Genomic DNA, 19,386 nt, shown 5'->3' with positions numbered 1-19,386 from the left:
TAGAGACACGTTTTTACCAAACATTCAAGGAGCAGATAAATCCTATATTATACAGATTCTTTTCAATTGCCTTCTGGCTGTTATCTTTTCCATTGAAAAGTCAGTTGTCGGGCTTCCCTGGTGGCGCAGTGGTTGAGAGTCCGCCTGCCGATGCAGGGGACACGGGTTCATGCCCCAAGCCGGGAAGATTCCACATGCCATGGAGTGGCTGGGCCCGTGAGCCATGGCCACTGAGGCTGTGCGTCCGGAGCCTGTGCTCTGCAACGGGAGAGGCCACAGCAGTGAGAGGCCTGCGTACCGCAAAAAAAAAAAAAAAAAAAAAAAAAAAAAAAAAGTCAGTTGTCAGTTTGATTGTTATTCATTGTGGAAGAAATGTGATTTTTCTTTAAACTTCACTATATCTACTTTTCCCCTTTCTTTTGGTCATGAATTATATGCAGTTTTACTATGAGATGCCTGCCTGTGATTTTTTTCCCCTTCATCCTATTTGAGGTTCTTTAAATCTGTAACTTCACAGCTTTTATATTAGGTTTTTGGAAATTCTCATTCAATATCATTTATAGCTTTTCCCCATTTCTCTCTTACTCTCTTTTTCTGGACTCCAAGTTTTTACATCTAAATTAAAACTTTCTAAATGTGCCATGTAGCTGCTTTTTTTTTTTTTGGTGTATTTTGTCATCATGTTTATATCTGCTTTAAGTATAGATATTTTCTACTAATACTCCAAATCACAAATGCTCTCTTTTCTGCTCTGCTATTAAATTCATTTAGTGAGCTCTTCATTTCACTTATCTTTTTTAAAAAAATTTTCCATTTCCATTGGATTCTACTTCATAGACCCCAGTTCTCTGCTGATATTCTCCATGTTATTTTAATCCATTTTCATGTATATATTAATATACACATATATATATTATATTAATCATGGATATATATATTTTTTTAATTTAATTTAATTTTATTTTATTTTACTTTTTGTGGTACGCGGGCCTCTCACTGTTTTGGCCTCTCCCGTTGCGGTGCACAGGCTCCGGACGCGCAGGCTCAGTGGCCATGGCTCATGGGCCTAGCCGCTCCGCGGCATGTGTGATCTTCCCGGACCGGGGCACGAACCCATGTCCCCTGCATCAGCAGGCAGACTCTCAACCACTGCGCCACCAGGGAAGCCCTAATCATGGATATTTTAAAATTTATAACTGGTAACTCTTACATCTAAATAAACTTTTTGTTCTCATTGTCTGTCTTTCTCTTGATTTTTGGTCATTGTTTTTTAATCCTGACCATACCTGGTTATTTTTTTATCAAATACTGGATAAGATTTATTAAAACATTTTAGAGGATATGGAATATGTTATTTTCCACAAGAGAGGATGTAGAGGAGGCAGTGAGGGTCTAGCAAGTCAGAATGATCCAGTTAGGGATTGAAATGATCCAAGGTAGGAAGGATTTCAAGCATTTTGAGGATTGATCTATTTCTGGTTTTACCCCTATGCTTAGTGCTTCAGGAGTCTTAATAAAATTCTGTAGTGTTTACTAGAGCCCTTATTTTCGAAGAGTCCTTAACCTCCAGTTTTTATTTCCCAACTCAGTGTGATTGCCAAAAACTTTTAGTTCCCACTTTCTGCTTGGCCTCAACTTTTCATCCTAGCCTCACATGCTTTAGGAAACAGTAAATTTCTCAAGGGAACATGCATGCAGAATGTCAGGCTTGCATCTCTGCGATTCCTTTCGTCCTTCAAGTCCTGGCTGCCATAGTTCCCCTGCACTCCAATTTTTACCTCCCTAGATAATTAAGATTGAAGCGAGCTCTAAACTGCTCCTGTGTGTTCAGCCACTTGTCTTACACAGTGAATTGGCAAAAATAAAACAAAATATAACAAAAAAACTCTGAAGGAGTTAAAGCAATAGCAAACTAAGATGTACCTCGCTGCATTTGTCTCTTATCCTTGATCTTGTCCCCTCAGGTCCTGGATGCCTTGATTCTCCCTAAATGTCTTCATACAGAGTTTGTATAGATTATTCAGTTTTCACAGCTGTTTGGGGGGTTTCTGTTTGTTTTTTGTGGGTTATTTTGTTTTATGCAGAAAGAATGAGAGAAAGCTTCAGCTTCATACTGAAAAGCTGAAATTTACACGTCTACTTAACATACAGGCTTAACAACAAGGGTGTCTAAGAATTTTTCAAATCAACCCATACCTCTCCCAGTTTATGGGCTTTTTCTGTCCCCTGTTTTACTACTAGATCGTCTCATTACACACAAATTAAACCTTTTTTTTTTAATACATCCATGTTTATTTAGACTGGTATACACATTTACCATTGCTTTTGAACACATACATTCTCATGTTCAGCCTTTTTATACCAGGGACGATTTTCCTTCTCTTTGAAATAAATCTATTATATGTACTTTCATGAGGGTCTTTGGGTGATAAGCACTGCTGGCTCATGCTTTTCTGGAAAAGTCTCAGTTTTACTTGTAAGACAATTTGCTAGGTACAAGTTTCCAAATTGAAAGACTGAAAGCATATGTATTTAAGTTATTCTACTCTCTCCTTGCTTCCCTTGTTGCATTGAGATATAAAGTCACTCAAATTGCTTTTTCTTTGAAGTTGAATTGTCTTTTCTCTCTAGCTGCTTGTGAATGTTTCTACTTTTTCCCCAAGTATTCTTCTGTTCTACCATGACATTTTTAGGCCTAAATTCTTCTTTATTTATCCTAATATGGGTTTTTTGGATCTTCCTATATGGTATATTTCAACAGTTCTGGAAAATCCTCAGGCATTGTATCTTCATATATTGCTTCCCCATTCTCTCATTAACCCTTTGCCCCCTCAACACCCATCAGACATATGTCAGACCTTCTTGTTTCTATCTTCCATGTCTTTTAACCTCTTACATATCTGTATCTTTGTTTCTCTCATCTCCATTCTGAAGAACTTCTTTGGAATAATTTCTCAGTTCACTAATTTTCTTATCAGCTGTTTATAATCTGTTAATCAACATAGCCATTGCATTTAAATTTTATCCTCTCCACTTTATATTGTTCCTCACCAGTAATCCAGCTCAGATTCCATGGTCCATTTTAAAAATAATTTTCTTTCCTTCTCTACCTTCATTATACTTATTAGCAACCTCAAGTAAGCATGGCTAGAGAAAAACATACAGTGCCTCCTGACAGTTATATTACATTTCGATGAGCCATTCTCTTTTCCTCTCGTCTAGACTATTTTATAACTTCTCTTCTGTCCTCAAACTCTAATACCTTCTCCCTGTCCTCACTCAGATCATGACCATGGTTGACACAAGTACCCATCTACTGCTATCTTGCCCTCACCATACCTACCTATCCCCCTACCAACATCTATGTCCGTATCCTCTGCTTTTCCTCCTCTAACTGTGAATCACTGAATTGTTGCTTCTGAAGACCAACCCTCCATCTGTGCACTGGCTCCTACTCCTACCCACTGTTTCAAAAATATTGTTCCAACTCTTCTTTCTTCTGTCTCCTACATCATCATTTTTTTCTCCCTCTCTCTCCTGTATTGTTGCTACATCCCCTTCCAGCTTCCACCCTGTTTCTCTGCTCTTTTTTATATCAAACTGTTTCATAGAGTTATCTCTACTCACTGTCTGTAGTTTTGCTCTTCTCTCTTAAACTCACTGTTATCTGATTTTTGTCTTATCACTCCAGTCAGCTGCTCATTTCAAATCACCAATTTTCAGTGACCATCTTATTTAGAAATGTATTGTTGCCCTCCTCTTTGTTTATCTTGTTTTCTAGGACAGCACAATCTCCCAGTGTATCTCTTTTGCTCTGACTGCTCCTCAGTCTCCTTTTCTGGTTCCTTTTAATCTTCTCCAACCCATAAATTTGCACTTTTCTAGGGATCACTACACTTGTAGGCCATTTCTCTATTGTTATTTCCTTGTTAAAATTATCCAGTCTGATACCTTTAAATACCATCTGGATGCTGATAATATGCAAATCTGTGCCTCTAGCCCTAGCCTCTTTTCTGAACTCCAAACCTTCTATCCATTGCCTACTCTGTGTCTCTGCAGGAATGTCTAATAGGTGCCTCAGACTCTCCTTCTCCAAACCTGTTCTTTCTACAGACTATTGTCTCCATTAATGAACCAATCCAGTCTTCCAGTTTTTCAAGCCCCACAACTGGCTCCTGTTCCTTTCTCACTTCTTGCCTTTCTAATCTTCTTGCTCACTCTGTATCAGCCAAGGGGGTTCTTACTATTCCTTGAACGTACTAGGCATACTCCCATTTCCGGACCTTTGGATTTGCTGTTCTTCTGACCAGAAACACTGTTCACCTAGATTTGCACACTTCTCCAAGGGCTTTGCCCATATATTGCCCTTCTCAGCAAGGCTGTCTCTAACCACTCTACTTATAATTGCAGTCCCAGCCCCATCGCCTGGTATTCCCTTTCTTACATTCCTGTTTTGTTTTTTGTCACCCTCCTCATAGCCGTTCCTACCATCTGATGATGTAGAATATATAGTTTACTTATGTATCAATCTCATCCCTAATCCCCAAATATAATGTAAGCTCTATGAAGGCTGTTTTGTTTGTTGGTTGGTTGCTTGGTTTTGTTCACTGTTGTGTCTAAATCAGTGTGGTTCATGGTAGGTGTTCAATAAATGCTGGGACAATCATTTTATGCATGAAGTAAAGCAGTGACAAAAAGATGGGGTTAGTGCGTTAGTGCTCAGGGTCGGGGTGAGGGGGTCACACTTCAGAGTGAGGAAATGTTCAAGCAGTAGCTTCCTAAATGAGAGAAGGATGTGTTCAGAAGCAAAATCCTGGACACCATTTCATCTCTTGGGGTCTGCAAATAGTGCAACATGACTAGGAATCTAGGATGCGTGGTGGGTGTTGGCTTATGAAATAGTCAAGTATCAGTCAGTTCGAGGAAGGTCTTAGATGTTAAACTATGAGGTCTAAATGTCATAAGGTAGGCCAGGAAGCAATAGAAAATATTCAGATGAAAGGGCATGACATGACCTGTAGGTGTTTTTTTTTTTTTTTTTTTGGTTTTCTATTGTTTTGCTTTATTATGGTGGTACATAAGGCATGTTGTTTTTCTCTTTTTTTTTTTTGCGGTACGCGGGCCTCTCACTGCCGTGGCCTCTCCCGTTGCGGAGCACAGGCTCCGGATGTGTAGGCTCAGCAGCCATGGCTCACGGTCCCAGCCGCTCTGCGGTATGTGGGATCTTCCCGGACCAGGGCATGAACCCGTGTCCCCTGCATCGGCAGGCGGACTCTCAACAACTGCGCCACCAGGGCAGCCCCTGTTTTTCTCTTTTAATGACAATAAATCCAGGTATACTTTATTGAGAAGGGGCCACTTACTGATTTGTTGTCATAGAAATGAACTTGCATGTGGTCAAATTAAGAACAAATTGTTGCATTGTTTTCTCTTTAACCCTTGAGTTTTTTGGATCAGAACTAGCATAGTTTGTTTCACAGTACTCAATACCTTTATTCTAAAATAATCATCTGTGTGTGAATCTCCCCCCAATCTGGGCCAGACACATACAGGATGGATGTTCATAAAGCCTGATTATTTCAAGAGACACTGTTTACAAATGTCTAGATTTAATCTTTAGTGTGTAACAAAAGAACTGATTTTCACAATATTCTGAAAGGTGTGTGTGTGCTTCTCTTTCTCATTTTCTTTGTCATAGGAGCCACACCAGTGGTTTTCACAGAAAGTTAGACCCCTCTTCAGTACTTTTCAAACGAAACAGCTTCCAACCCCTTGAATATTCATTCAAAGTCATTGGGCTTTAAAGCAGCAGCGCCTTAACCAAACTAAATCAACTAGCCCTTCCTTTGTGCTTCTTGAGATGCTGTTTCTCCATACAATTTTAACCCAGGAGTCTAGTCAGGAAGGTAGATGTTTGGTTAATTTTTGTCTGTTTTTCTTCTAAAATACTCAGTTCCACTTTTATAATAATTTTCTCTTACGCGTTAATTGACTTTATGAGGTGAATCTTGACTTCTTTATTCTATTCCTTAAAATTCAGTGTTTACTTAGGGATATAGGAATGGGTAACTTAAAACAGAGAGTAGATTTTCCATTAGCTGAAACTTGATATAGAAGTTTCTCAAAGATTTTCTGCCACAAGTGAACATTTAATTTTGTTATTACATGCTTAGTGTTTATATGCTATCTTAAGTTATGTCATTCTACTACAAAGTAGAGTAGCAATTTGAGATCACCTAGTTAATCTGACCAATGTTGGGTCAAAGTTGTTATACTCTGAATAATGATCGTATTGAGCAGCTCCCCAAATTTCTGTGGCATCCTTAGCTATTTATGAGAACAAACATAAAATAATCCATGATTTTGTATGAGCACCCCTACCATAATATATATATGTGTGTGTGTATATATAAATAAATATATATATATATATTTAAATGAGGATCTTGATTCCATTGTTCAATTTCTTTTAAACATTGTGAACAATGTGTAGGTCACAAATGGAAAATGCTAATTTATATAATCACACTTTGTATGTTTGTTTCATTTGTTTTAACAAATGCAATGTTTCTGGTTATTTAGAAACTTGATTTCATTTAATTGAGCTATTTCCTAGTCTTAAATCTACTCTCAAGGGACAGAAGGACAAAATCTTAAGATCATCTTAAATGAGTAAATCCTGAAGTATTTGGGAAAATAGCCATGCTATTGTATTTGGTATTCCAAGTTAACTACCTTATAGTGAGACATCCTCTTGGATGTATAGAAGATATTTAATAATTGGTTGGTTGGTCAATTTTATTGACCACTTCATAATGAAACCTGAGAAAAATGTAGCCTGATTTGTTCTTTAAAACTCTTTGTGACATAAGATAATATATTTCTCAGCCCTAAAGAAACAATACCTAAAGAAACAATACCTAGAGGATTCGTTCAAGAGATATGTTCGTCTATGGCAATGCTGACTAAGTTCCTCAATCACAGCTACCTTGGAACCACTGACTCCCTAAGATAGTATTTCTGTTTTTAGGTTTTCCCCGAGGAAAACGCAAGTGTCTTTATGAATCATTTTTCCTCATGATTTGGCATGCTTATATTCTTCATATCTATAGATATGCTTATATTCTTCATATCTAATTTCATAAAAATTATGGCAAACACATTTTGGGGTAGAAAGTGAAGAAATATTTGTAAGCTGAAGATTTGAGGTCATTTCTTAAAGTTATGTTTTTGGGGAAGGTTCAGATGGGGTCACCATAGCATCTGCATCATGGAACATAGGGAAACCTGCGTGGTAGGGTGAGAAGTTTCCTTGGTGTCAGAGAAATCAGGCTTCACTGATTCTGACATTTTATGGGTGGTTCTGTTTTAATTCTGAGTAGTTGTTCCCTTGAATGGATATATTATATTCACTTGTTGGTGGACATTTGGGCTGTTGACAGTTTTGTTGTTGTTGTTATTTGGAATGAAGCTGCCATGTTCTGAACATTTGTGCGCAAGTCTCTGGGTCATATGTTAAATATCTAGGAGTAGGAGAGCTTGAATTACAGAGATGTATGCACAACTTTTTGAAAAACTGCCATGTGGTTTCCCAAATCAGGTATCATTTTGTATTCGTACCAGGAGTGTATAAGACCTCCAGTTGTTCCACATTGTCAACACTTTATATCTTGTCAGTTTTCTTTTTTCATTTTAGCCTTTCTAATATGTGCTATTTCATAGGAGTTATTTGCATTTTCCTGATGGTTAATCAAGTTGGATGTCTTTCCATGTGCTTTTAGACATTCATATAGATTTGTGTTTACGTGAAGAGTCTGATCAAATATTTCACCAATCTTTATTGAGTTGTCTTCTTACTAAGTTGTAAGAATTCTTTATATATTCCAGATACATGTTCTCTTTCAGTATATGTGTAGAAAATACTTTCTCCCATTTTGTGACTTTTTTTTTCATTTCTTAATTGTGTCTTCCAAAGAGCAAATGAAGAATAATTTCAATGAAGTTTCCTTTTTATTTTATTTACATTATTTTATTGTGCTTTTTTGTCCTAAGAAATCTTTGGCCTACCCTCCCCTATGCCAGAGGTTTTCTCATATGTGTATTCTAGAAGTTTTGAAATTTTAGCACTTACTTTTAGATATTATGATTTATTTAATTTCTAAATATAGTAAGTGGTAAGGGTTAGTGATTTTTTTTTCCCCACACATATATCCAGTTGTTCCAGGGCCATTTGTTGAAAAGACACTCTTTTCTCCCATTGAATTACCTTGGCAACTTTCTTAGAGATCAGTTAATTACATATATGTGGATTCTATTTTCTGTTCCATTACTATAGCTTTATAGTAAACTAAATTACGTAGTATAAGCTTTATTTTTTAAAATTGCTTTGATTATTCTGTTATTTACATTTCAATATAATATTCAGAATCAGCTTGTCAATTTCTACAAAATTGGGATTGCTTGCATCTGGGGATCAATTTGTGAAGAACTGCCATCTTAACAATATTGAGTATTATAATCCATGAACTAGTGGCATTTCTGTCCACTTCTTTCTGTATTCTGTAACGTTCCTCAGTAATATTTTATAATTTCCAGGGAAGAGATCTTGCTCACGTTTTGTGAATTTTATTCCCATGTATTTTATGGGCTTTGGTTCTACTGTAAATGGAAAATCTTAAATTTTATTTTCCAGATTTTTGCTGCTAGTTTTAAAAATATAATTGAGTTTTAAAAAGTAACTTTATACCCTGTCACTGCTGGATTTGTTATTTCTAGGATTTGCTTTGTAGATTCCTTAGGATTTTCTATGTAAAAAGTCAGGTCATCAATGAAAAGAGACAGTATTGCTTTCCTCCTTTCTGATACTTATGCCTTTTATTTCATTTATTTTCCTTCATTGCAATGACTAGGACATTCAGTCCAATACTGAATAGGAGTAGTGAGAGCAGACATCCCTACCTTGTTTCTAATTTTAGAAGGAAATCATGCAGTTTTCTCCATCATAGAATCATTTTGTCTGTTCTAGAACTTCATCTAAATGGCATACAGTATGTGCTCTTTTTTGTATAAGGCTTCTTTCTCTCAGTGTGTTTTTGAGATTTATTCATGTGGTTGCATGCCTAAGAAATTTCCTTCCTAGCAAGTGTTGATTTATTTAAAAGCAACTTCTCAAAGCATAATTTACATATTACAAACTATAGCCAAATATGATCAAATACGATAACTGTAAGATTTGTGTAAGTGTCCTTTATCAGATTGAGGAAATTCCTTCTATTCATTGTTTATTAATAGTGTTGAATTTTTTGTCAATATTTTTTTCCACATCTATTGAAATAATCAAGTGTTTTTTTCTCCTTTCTGTCAATGTGGTGAATTACATTGTTTTTTTACTGTGAAACTAATCTTACATTCTTGGAACATATTCTACTTGGTCACACTGTAGTATATATTTTTCATATATTTCTTGATTTGGTTCACTATTATTTTCTTAAGGATTTTTGCATCTTTGTTCCTGTTGAATATTTGCCCGTAGTTTATTTTGTTGTAATGACTTTGCCAGGTTTTGGTATCAGGGTAACACTGGCTTCATAAAATTGGTTGTGAAGTGTTCCCTCCAACATAATGTTCTTTCTTCTTTGAATGTTTGAGAGAATTCAACAGTAAAAGCATTTGAACCTGAATTTATCTTGGTGGGGACATTTGTTCAATTTTGTTAAGTTGCATTTTTCAATAAATTTTTCCTTTGTTTAAGTGGTCAGAGTTTTTGCCACAGAGTTATTCGTTTTATTCTCATCTCTACCTTTTATGCTTGCAATGTTTATTCTGTTAACTTTCAATGTAATTATTGATATGTTGAATTTAGGTTACCATTTTATTAGTTTTGTATTTGTCTACTATGTTTCTTATTCCTATTTCCCTTTTCTTACCTTTTAGAATTCCATTTTAATTCATCTGTTGACTTTTTATCTATTCTTCTCTGCTTGTTCTTTAGTGATTGCTCTAGGGATTAATCCTGTTAGACTCAAATTGCACATTTGGTTGCACCTGCTGTGGGTGGCAGCTTTGATCCCAATTCAGACACTGCTTTGAGTCTGCCCCATGTGTGTGGTACAGACTGTAGCAGAGTTCACATATAGAATTTGGGATTTTCTGTTGCTTACTCTCTCCTTCCAGTGTGTTTGTACACTCTCTGGTGGCCCTAATTGTCACTGACTCCTTTGCCTATATCCTTCATTCAGAAAGATGGCAAATTTTTCTGTTGAGTACCACCTGGTATCATCTCTGTGTCTGCAGCTGCTCTTGAGTCAAAAGGTGCAAGAAACGTTAAAGTGACTCCATTCAGATCTGAGTTCTTTTCCCAAGGTTTCAACTCCGCTGCAAAATTAAATAACTTTGTTTCACACTCTCAGATAATTGGTCTCCCCTCCCTGCAAAGGGTTTCTATTTGTTTTTGCTAGAAGCTATTGCTAGGAAATTAATCCTTTATTACAGAAGTAGGAATTGGGCATTGATTTTTAAAATGTTTCTGAAGGTACTAGTCTCTCACTCTAAAAGCGTTTCAAGCCCTTTGAATGTGATATTTAAATGTGGCTCTTTTTTTTTTTTTTTTTGGTAAAACACTCTGGGCTTACTTACCTATACCTGGTGGAGGCAAATATTATGGCAAATGAGGTGTTTGTCTAACACAGCTGTCCCTCTAGTATTGGTTGATGGCACAAGTAATTTTTTTGAAGACATTTTATAAATAGTTGATGATAAAAATAAATCAAAAATATGTTGTTTCCTATTTTTTCTCAATAGTTTTAGGTCAGCCTCTTTTTACTTGAAATTATATTTAGAAATTTAAAAGAACAGTAAAACCCCACTTATCCAGTAGATACACATTAAGAAATAGTAATCCTTTAGAACACAGTTAAAACCTCTAATCCTAAAAGAACTTTAAGAACAGGGAAAGGGAAATAGGTAACAATAAGGAAAATCACTAGTTTACATAGTAGAGAAGTTGCTGTACTGTTTTCTCTACTTTTCTCTATGTTGTTCATAATAAAACAAAACAAGACAAAAAAGTAAAAGAAAAAGAAAGCTTTATAAAGCTAGGAAATTATAGGAAAATATATATATTATGAAATAATAAATAAAAGAAAGTTGGTAAAGCACACCAAATTAATAGACTGGAAGACATCAACAGTGTAATAATTTGCATTGAATCAAAAAGTATTTCAAAAATTCTGTACTTATTAAAAAATACATAGAGGGGACTTCCCTGGTGGCGCAGTGGTTGAGAGTCCACCTGCCGATGCAGGGGACGCGGGTTCGTGCCCTGGTCCGGGAGGATCCCACATGCCGCGGAGCGGCTGGGCCCGTGAGCCACGGCCGCTGAGCCTGTGCGTCCGGAGCCTGTTCTCCGCAACGGGAGAGGCCACAGCAGTGAGAGGCCCACGTACCGCACAAAAAAAAAAAAAAAAAAAAATACATAGAGGTTTAGCACTAAAACAAAATATAATGTATAGACTGGGAGGCTAAAGAAAAATGTCATGATTTGCAGTTTATATGATTTTCCACACCACATCTCCAAAATGATACATTTGCAATCTCATAACAAGCAATAAGAGGGCTCAGAAATAATGGGAACAACATATAAATCAATGTTCCTGTACCTAGAAGTAACCAACTAAAATATACATATTTGAAAATGACCCCATTTGTAATAGTATCAAAAGTGTTAAGTTACTTACAAAAAATAACAAAACATATGCAAAATCATTATGGTGAAAGTAAAAAAGATATTTTGAGATAACATAAAAGAAGTCCTGAGTATATGGAGAAATAAACAGTCCTTATAATTCAGAAGGTCAATGTCAGGATTTCAGTTCTCTCTGAATTGACATATACATTAAAGGCTATCTGAATAAAAATTTCACCAGTAATTTTATAGAATGTTGCAAATTGATTTTTAAATACATGTGGAAGGATAAAGGGCACAGAACAATCCGAGATAATTTTGATAGTGAAGTAATTGGGACTTACCCACTCAGATATCATCTGGTTACTAAACTGCTGTTTAACAACATGGTCTTGGTGAAAGAACAATAATATAATTCAGTGGAAGGGATGAGAGGGTCCGTAAACAACCAACACAGTCATGTGGGAAGCTGATGTGTGACAGAGGTGGGCATGTAGACCAGTGAGCAAAGTATGGATCCCTTCAGTAATCTAATTCTGAAAGTTGACTGTACTCAATATTTTGTAATAACCAATAAGGGAAAAGAATCTGAAAAAAAAAGATATATATGTGTGTATAACTGAGTCACTTTGCTGTACACCTGAAACTAATACAACATTGTAAATCAACTATAGTTCAATTTAAAAAAATGAAATAAAAATAAAAGTTGGCTATATGTGAGGATGGAGTTCAAATCAGATGCTTGTTTCCAACGATAAACCAAAAAGCATTTGAGACAAAACAAGGAACACACACACGCACACATGCACCCACACACACACAATTATCTTTTGGAAGAAAACACAAGGAAATTGCTTTATCACCTCAGGGTAGCATATGATTTCTTAAGTAGAACATTGAATATTAAATGGCAGAAATGCTAAAGTCAAAGATTAATATGTTTGACTATATTAAAAAACAAGACACTGTTTCAACCTAAGTTTTCATTGATAAGAGAGTATAATGGAAAAATTGCAGAACATTCATTGGAATGGGGTACCATAGATCAGGTAAAATGAATATACTTGATTTATACATAACACCACCAATAGATCTATAAAACATAGTATTGAAAAAAAACATTCCAGAATGATCTCAACATTTTGATACTGTTTATGTTATTTCTAATATAAACCTTACGTCTCCTCAAGTGTCAAAGATTCACACTGATCATCATCTTCTTGTGGCCATGTAGCCTCAAAATGGGGAGATTTTAAGATTTTTATGGATAAACAACAAGGTCCTACTGTATAGCACAGGGAACTATATTCAGCATTCTGTGACAAGCCATAATGGAAAAGAATATGAAAAAGAATATATATATATATATATATATATATATATATATATATATATAACTGAGTCACTTTGCTGTACAGCAGAACTTAATACAACATTGTCAATCAACTATACTTCAATAAAATTAAAAGAAATTATTTTAAAGAGACTTCAGAAAACTGAAGATTTTATCCAAGATATTTGAATTTTTCAGCATTGGCAGCCTCTTTGAAAAGTAATCATTCTTTCTAGTTCATATACACTTCACTGTTGTCGAAATTTGGCCTGTGGCCAACCTCTTCGTGACTTTTGGATTTTCCACACTACTTTTCCTAAATTCTGGTACATTGAATCCAGCAGCAAAAAACTCTGAATAAGGTTGATAGGGTAATGAGGTTTCCAAATATGGGAACTCTATTCCAGAGCGTGACAGGCCAACTCATTTCTCTGTCTTCCTTATTCTGCTACCAGTTCTAAAACTGTGTTAGTCATCATGTGTGTATCTTTGTGTGTGTGTGTGTGTGTGTGTGTGTGTGTTTTAACCTATTTGGAACTATATAGAGAGTCCTGGGTTTAATCTCCTTAAGTCAATGAATAGGAATTGAAGATTGCTCCCATACTGTTTTTTCAAGCAGTCATTTTGTCTGTGTCTTCCAATCAGGTGTTTTTAGTCACTGTCTGGAATTTTGAACTGTACATGATCCCACTGGCATTATCGCTCCTCTGTGTCTACAATTTCATCGGACCTGCAATGGGGAAGGTTGGCAGCATCCAGGACAGCCAGGTGAGCAAACATTCCAATAATTCTGACATTTGACTAAAGAAAAAATGTGTTAGCAGTAAACCACCACCACCAAATCATGACCTGAGTCCCCTGCATTTGAGGAGCAACACTGCACGTGTATTCATGTTACAGGGAAGATATTTATCATGTGTAATCTGGAGTCTTCTTCCTAGAGCATCTCGTGTTCCTGAGTCTTGGCCTGCCTTCTTAGCCTGAGTGAGCCATCTGGTTCTTGGTCAGCATTTCCATGCGGGCAGCACATGTCTGCGTGCCCATCTGGTTCTCCATAAGGTTCCTGGGAATGAGATTCTCAATCACTAGAGAAAAGCCTTTGGTGGCTCCTTGAGCCCCTTCAGGGCACACACAACTGGGAGGCTGCCTCAGGCCTCTCCATGTAATTATCCTGTGCAATATTCTCCTCTAGGCTGAAGCCTCAGGGGATGCTCTGAGGCTTGCCAACTCCCAGGGAAATCAGAGAGTGCGTGGGCATGGGCCCCTCTGTTCTTGAGTGCCCAAGTTTTTCTTGCAATTCTCAAACTCGCCGTGGTGTTAAAGGAAGCACAGGCAAGGCCTCTTCTCAAAGACATCGCCCAGCATTTACTTTTCTTAATTTTTCTCCAGCTCTCCCTCCCCTACCCCTCTTATCCCAGCCCATAGAATCTTTTTCTGCTCTGGGTTAGAAGGAACTTGTATTTATAGACTTGCTTTATGATATAATCTTGGCATTCCAGATTCAAGAACCAAGTTTTTAAAACAAAAATCAAAGGTCTTGAGACTTGATAACATCCTTTAGAAAAATCACCTGCATATTAGGTTTTCTAAGACTCAAAAGCTGACCATCTTCACCTATTTTTCCTTATAAATGTTCTGATTATTTTAAAAAATCATCTCTGAAATAATGGATATTTAAGGAATGTTTCTGGTTTCATTTGGGATGGGGGAAATGAGTCTTATGGCCGGGAGTAAAACCTCAGACAAATTCCAAATTCTGTTCTGTTTGGTTTTTGATTGTGTAGTGCAATAAGCATGTGCATATATCAATAAATGAGGGGCCTGAAGATGCTAGAACCAAGTAACAAATAAATAGCTTTAAAGTACAGGTTTATGTAAGGACTAAGTTTCACAGAGGTACAGATGAGGGAAATTTTTACAGAGAAGCATCTGTTGTAAAAGTGCTGTCAACTAACATTTTTAGTTTTAATCAGATTTTATTTTCCCAGGTATATATATGTATATGTTTATAGCATGTGTATATATGTGTGTATGTGTACATGTTTATTTGTAGGCAGGTATATATATGTATATATGTGTGTGTGTGTAAATATGGGTACATAAGTGTACTTGTGTGTGTATGCATATAAATGTGTATGTGCGTATATGAAACCTTTTAAATTTACTAAACATTTTCTAATTTATTACCTAATTTAATCTTGGTAACATAACCATGAAGAGTCAAGAACTACTGTTTTCATTTCATGCTTCATAAAGTTAACATTCAGAGTGGCAAAGTGATTTTGCTCAAAGTCACACAGCAAAACAGTGCTGGAACAATGTCTCCAGCTGAAGACTTTGTCTCAAGATGAAGACTTCTGACTCCTAATTACATTACAGAGTTTTTTCCTCCCATAACATGTTTCATTGTATTCATTTTTATCCATGTGCTTTTATGAAACATGCTTGTTGTCATCATTGAATAGGTTAGTTCTCCAGCATCAGTAAGTATCCCACAGACTGCTAGGTGGAGCTCCTAGGAATTCTGGGAGGTAATACAGTACCAGCCCTGAAGAAATTGCTCAGTGGTTTATGGAGGATAGCAGAGTACTGTCTGTATACTTCAGAGTTACTCCCTTATACATGCATTATATTGACCATTCTTTTTTCTGTTGGAACAATGGCATCTAATTAGCATGCCTGACCTTTGCAAGGTTAAGCAGAAAGGTAAGTGTTCAAACTGAAAATAGTCCTTGGTTTTCTGATACCCAGCATTCTTTTGAAGCTACCAAATCGTTGGATTGTGTACCAACATGTGTTAGCTTTTAAATGTAGCAGTGATATGATTCAAGTGTACCTGTTAACTAGCCAAGATCTCTAAATGAATCTGAACAAGCCTCTGTGCAGCACAGCCGGTGCTGGGACCCCTGAACTAAAGGCAGTCCCCCCTTTAGTCCAGATCTGGGCCTTGAGTTTCCTTCCCTCACCTGCCCCGCACCAACCCTGAAGCCCAAGGAAAACAAGAATGCCGTATAGAAACCTGTAGCTTATTCTTGAGAGCTGCTTCATTTGTCAGACTCAGAACAAAACTGTTTACAGATAGTACAACTCCGCAATGCATTTTTAAAGCTGGCTGCCTTCGAAAGGCACTCCCCTAATAGCTTTATTTATACTTAACAGTTTTATGTAGATTATACATATTGTTTACAACCTTGGCAAGGCATCCCTTAACTTTAAAAGTGTCCTTTTTAAAGAAGTTACAGTGTATTTTGTGTGTGTGTGTGTGTGGTACGCGGGCCTCTCACTGTTGTGGCCTCTCCCGTCGCGAAGCACAGGCTCCGGATGCGCAGGCTCAGCGGCCATGGCTTACGGGCCTAGCCGCTCCGCAGCATGTGGGATCTTCCTGGACCGGGGCACAAACCCATGCCCCCTGCACCGGCAGGCGGACCCCCAACGACTGCGCCACCAGGGAAGCCCTATAGTGTATTTTAAAAAGACTAGTGTTGCAATGATATAGGAAAACTTTAAGCATGAGTATGCATTTCATTCGCAGTCGGTAATTTCGGTTGACGTTTTATTACAAATTATGGATTTTCCTTACAGGAGAGCACGGACGTAGATGAGGAGAAGTATGAAGATGACAAGGTGGGTGTGCTCGAGAAAGGACACAAAGGGGGAACATGACTGCTTCCAGTGTTCTAGCCGGTTGAGTCAAACTATATATATATATATATTTTTTTACTACTATAGGGTGACCAGTATAGCGATATTCTCATAATGTATAAAGGGTATCCTTTTTAAGATTCTTAAAATGAGGATGAAAAGGGACGAAATATAAGGAATAACTGAAATGTTATAGAAGCATCCCTCTAGGAGGCCTGTCATTTGAGGCAAAGATTAGCCTTCCCCTTGGTGGATGAAAGGTAGATGAAAGGTAGCCCAGGAAGTCAAAAGTAAATCAAGTGCAATCGCTATTCCTTTAGGCTCATGTCTGCACTCTGCAGGGTGGTCACCCGCTTCAGAACCTGTCACTTGCCCAGCTGTTGCTGGCAACGTTTTCAGCTCCACGTCTGTGTACATCTGTCCTTTCTCTCCTCCTGGGAGATTCTCTCAAATCTGCTACTTTTTGTTGTCATTACGCTTTCAGACAAACCTTCTGGAATAAAATGAAAGAAAAAAAAAAGTGAAATGCCAAATGAGATGCTACTAGCTTCACGGCCGCCCAGTCCCCTAGAACCTATGGGTCTACGGGGCTAAGGTGATAGTGTGTAGAAGGCTGACAGGAGAGGAAAGGGGTGAACGGGGGAAACTTAAGAGTTAAGTATCCAATATAAAATGTCCAGAAAATAGAAACGAATTTAAAAACACTAGCTCCATGACACAGACATCCTTAAAATTAATTGAACGAGCCAGATGGTTTTGCCCATTTGAAGGATGCTGGGCAGATTACAAAGTAAATCTTATTTGTTGTGCTAAAATGATCATTAATAGCAAAGTAATAAAGTATATTTTTTTTAAAGGGAATTGACGCTTTTTAGAATGAAGGTCCCAAGATGCAACTTTCTTCTTCTTTTTTTTTTTTTTAAATTAATTAATTAATTTATTTTTTGGCTGCTTTGGGTCTTCGTTGCTGCACGCGGGCTTTCTCTAGTTACAGCGAGCAGGGGCTACTCTTTGTTGCAGAGCACGGGCTCTAGGTTCGCGGGCTTCAATAGTTGTGGCTCGTGGGCTCTAGAGCACAGGCTCTGTAGTTGTGGTGCAACGGCTTCATTGCTCCATGGCATGTGGGATCTTCCTGGACCAGGGATTGAACCCGTATTCCCTGCACTGGCAGGCGGATTCTTAACCACTACACCACCAGGGAAGGCCTGCAACTTTCTTCTTGATGAATTGACGTGAGTGGCTTCTGAGTGATGTAACTCCTTGAACATTAAAATGGTCATAGCTAAGCTAATGTGCATGAGGGGGTGTTTAACCAAAGGAAACACAGGTATTAATGAAATTATTTTAAACCTACATTAGGCATAATTATCAATTTTATTAACCAAAGTTTGGAAGTGAAGAAGATTTCTTTCTCTTGGACCAAGTCTGTGTAAACGGGCCACCCCATGGAAGGAGGATGCCATCCACCCTTGAGAGATAATTGTGACCATGGGGCTTTGTTCCATCTGATAAAGGAGACATCTAACAAGAAGGCAATGGATGAAAAAGTGGTGTCGATGAACTGTCAGGCAACAGATTGAGCCATGAAAGTCTAGACCAGCGTTTTTCACCATCTAACCTTCCATTGTGGTCCTTCAAGGGCTGTCTGGGGGCCTGGGGGTGTGGAGGTAGAGCCATTTGGGCTGTGCATCAAGCTTTTCTGGGCAAGGATAACTGAGTTGGAACTACAACATCTACATCTACATGCATGAGCCTGGGAGCTCTTGCGTTCATCCAAGCACAGCCCTCCACGCAACAGATGCGGCAGCCCATCCCACACTGAGGACGTTGGCTCTGGGGTTCTTCATGTCTCCTCCAGGGCCGTTCCATTCTTGAGATACTTTGACTGTAGTATGTTTGTAGGGCCTTTAATAGCCCCACGTGGCCATGTTTGTTTTGCTTCCTCAATTTCATATTTCTGTGGAAACTTCTAGAGGAATAAGTCTGAAATGAAATGTTGACTTCTGTTTGTGCCTCTTCTGCTGAACACAAGCCTTCTATTGTGAGGGGATTTTGGCAAACTTTGCAGTCTTTTTGCACGTCTCTTCACCCTCACTTCTCTAAGAGATGGGTAAACTAGAGCAGTTTTCAACTTTTAAGACTTTGGGAGCATACATCCACCTATATATTATTACACTTCATCATTTCTTCTCCATGTAGAGCAGCCTCCATGCCTGGGATGGGTCCCTCCAGCACACAGGCCCTGGGCCACTGCCCTCCACAGTGTGCTGACTCCAAGGGCTTCCCCACAGCGCCCTTCTGGCTTCTGTTGTGTGTTCGACATGACAGACGGGCTTCTGGGAACTGTAACACACCCAGTGAGAGATGAACTGTTTACAGATTATAAACACACAGCCGTCTCCTTCCAAACCAGAAGAGGAGAGGAACTCCTTTCTACCCAAACAATCCATCTTGAAAGTGACACTCCTTAATTGCCAGCACCCCTTCCCACCAAATACCATCATGGAAGACTGTGGAAGATGAAAGCATGCTGGGGCCCCTTGGCACAGCTTCCTTGGGAGATGGACGCATTCCCATATTCTGCCTGTCTCTGATGCACAGGCCAGGACGTGGTCTGGGGTCTGTCATCTTTTTATTGTCTGGAACAGGGATGGTTGTAAAATGACATCACTATAGCCTCTTGCTTCTTCTCATTGTTGAAAGTCCATGGAAAATGACCTGCATTTTT

The 19,386-nt window shown here is 37.9% G+C and overlaps 1 protein-coding gene across 5 annotated transcripts in view; it reads left to right on the top strand.

Moving 5' to 3' along the window:
* The window catches only part of MCTP2 (multiple C2 and transmembrane domain containing 2), a gene marked incomplete at both ends in the record, with an annotated part of 189,453 nt that overhangs the window by 139,045 nt on the left and 31,022 nt on the right, over window positions 1–19,386 (top strand). For 2 of the 5 annotated variants that reach the window (XM_082649193.1, XM_082649192.1), the window contains 2 exons: window positions 13,662–13,784; window positions 16,599–16,640. The exons of 1 other annotated variant lie outside the window; for it this stretch is intronic. In XM_082649193.1, coding sequence (XP_082505319.1) covers window positions 13,662–13,784; window positions 16,599–16,640 — 165 coding nt within the window. The remainder of the gene's footprint in view (window positions 1–13,661; window positions 13,785–16,598; window positions 16,641–19,386) is intronic. 2 more of the 5 variants (XM_082649195.1, XM_082649194.1) reach the window with 2 other exon arrangements.

The sequence above is a fragment of the Grampus griseus genome (genome assembly GCF_964374135.1).
Source record: "Grampus griseus genome assembly, chromosome: 2".
NCBI classification, from domain to species: Eukaryota; Metazoa; Chordata; class Mammalia; order Artiodactyla; family Delphinidae; genus Grampus; species Grampus griseus.
This window is presented reverse-complemented; position numbering and strand designations above follow the sequence as displayed.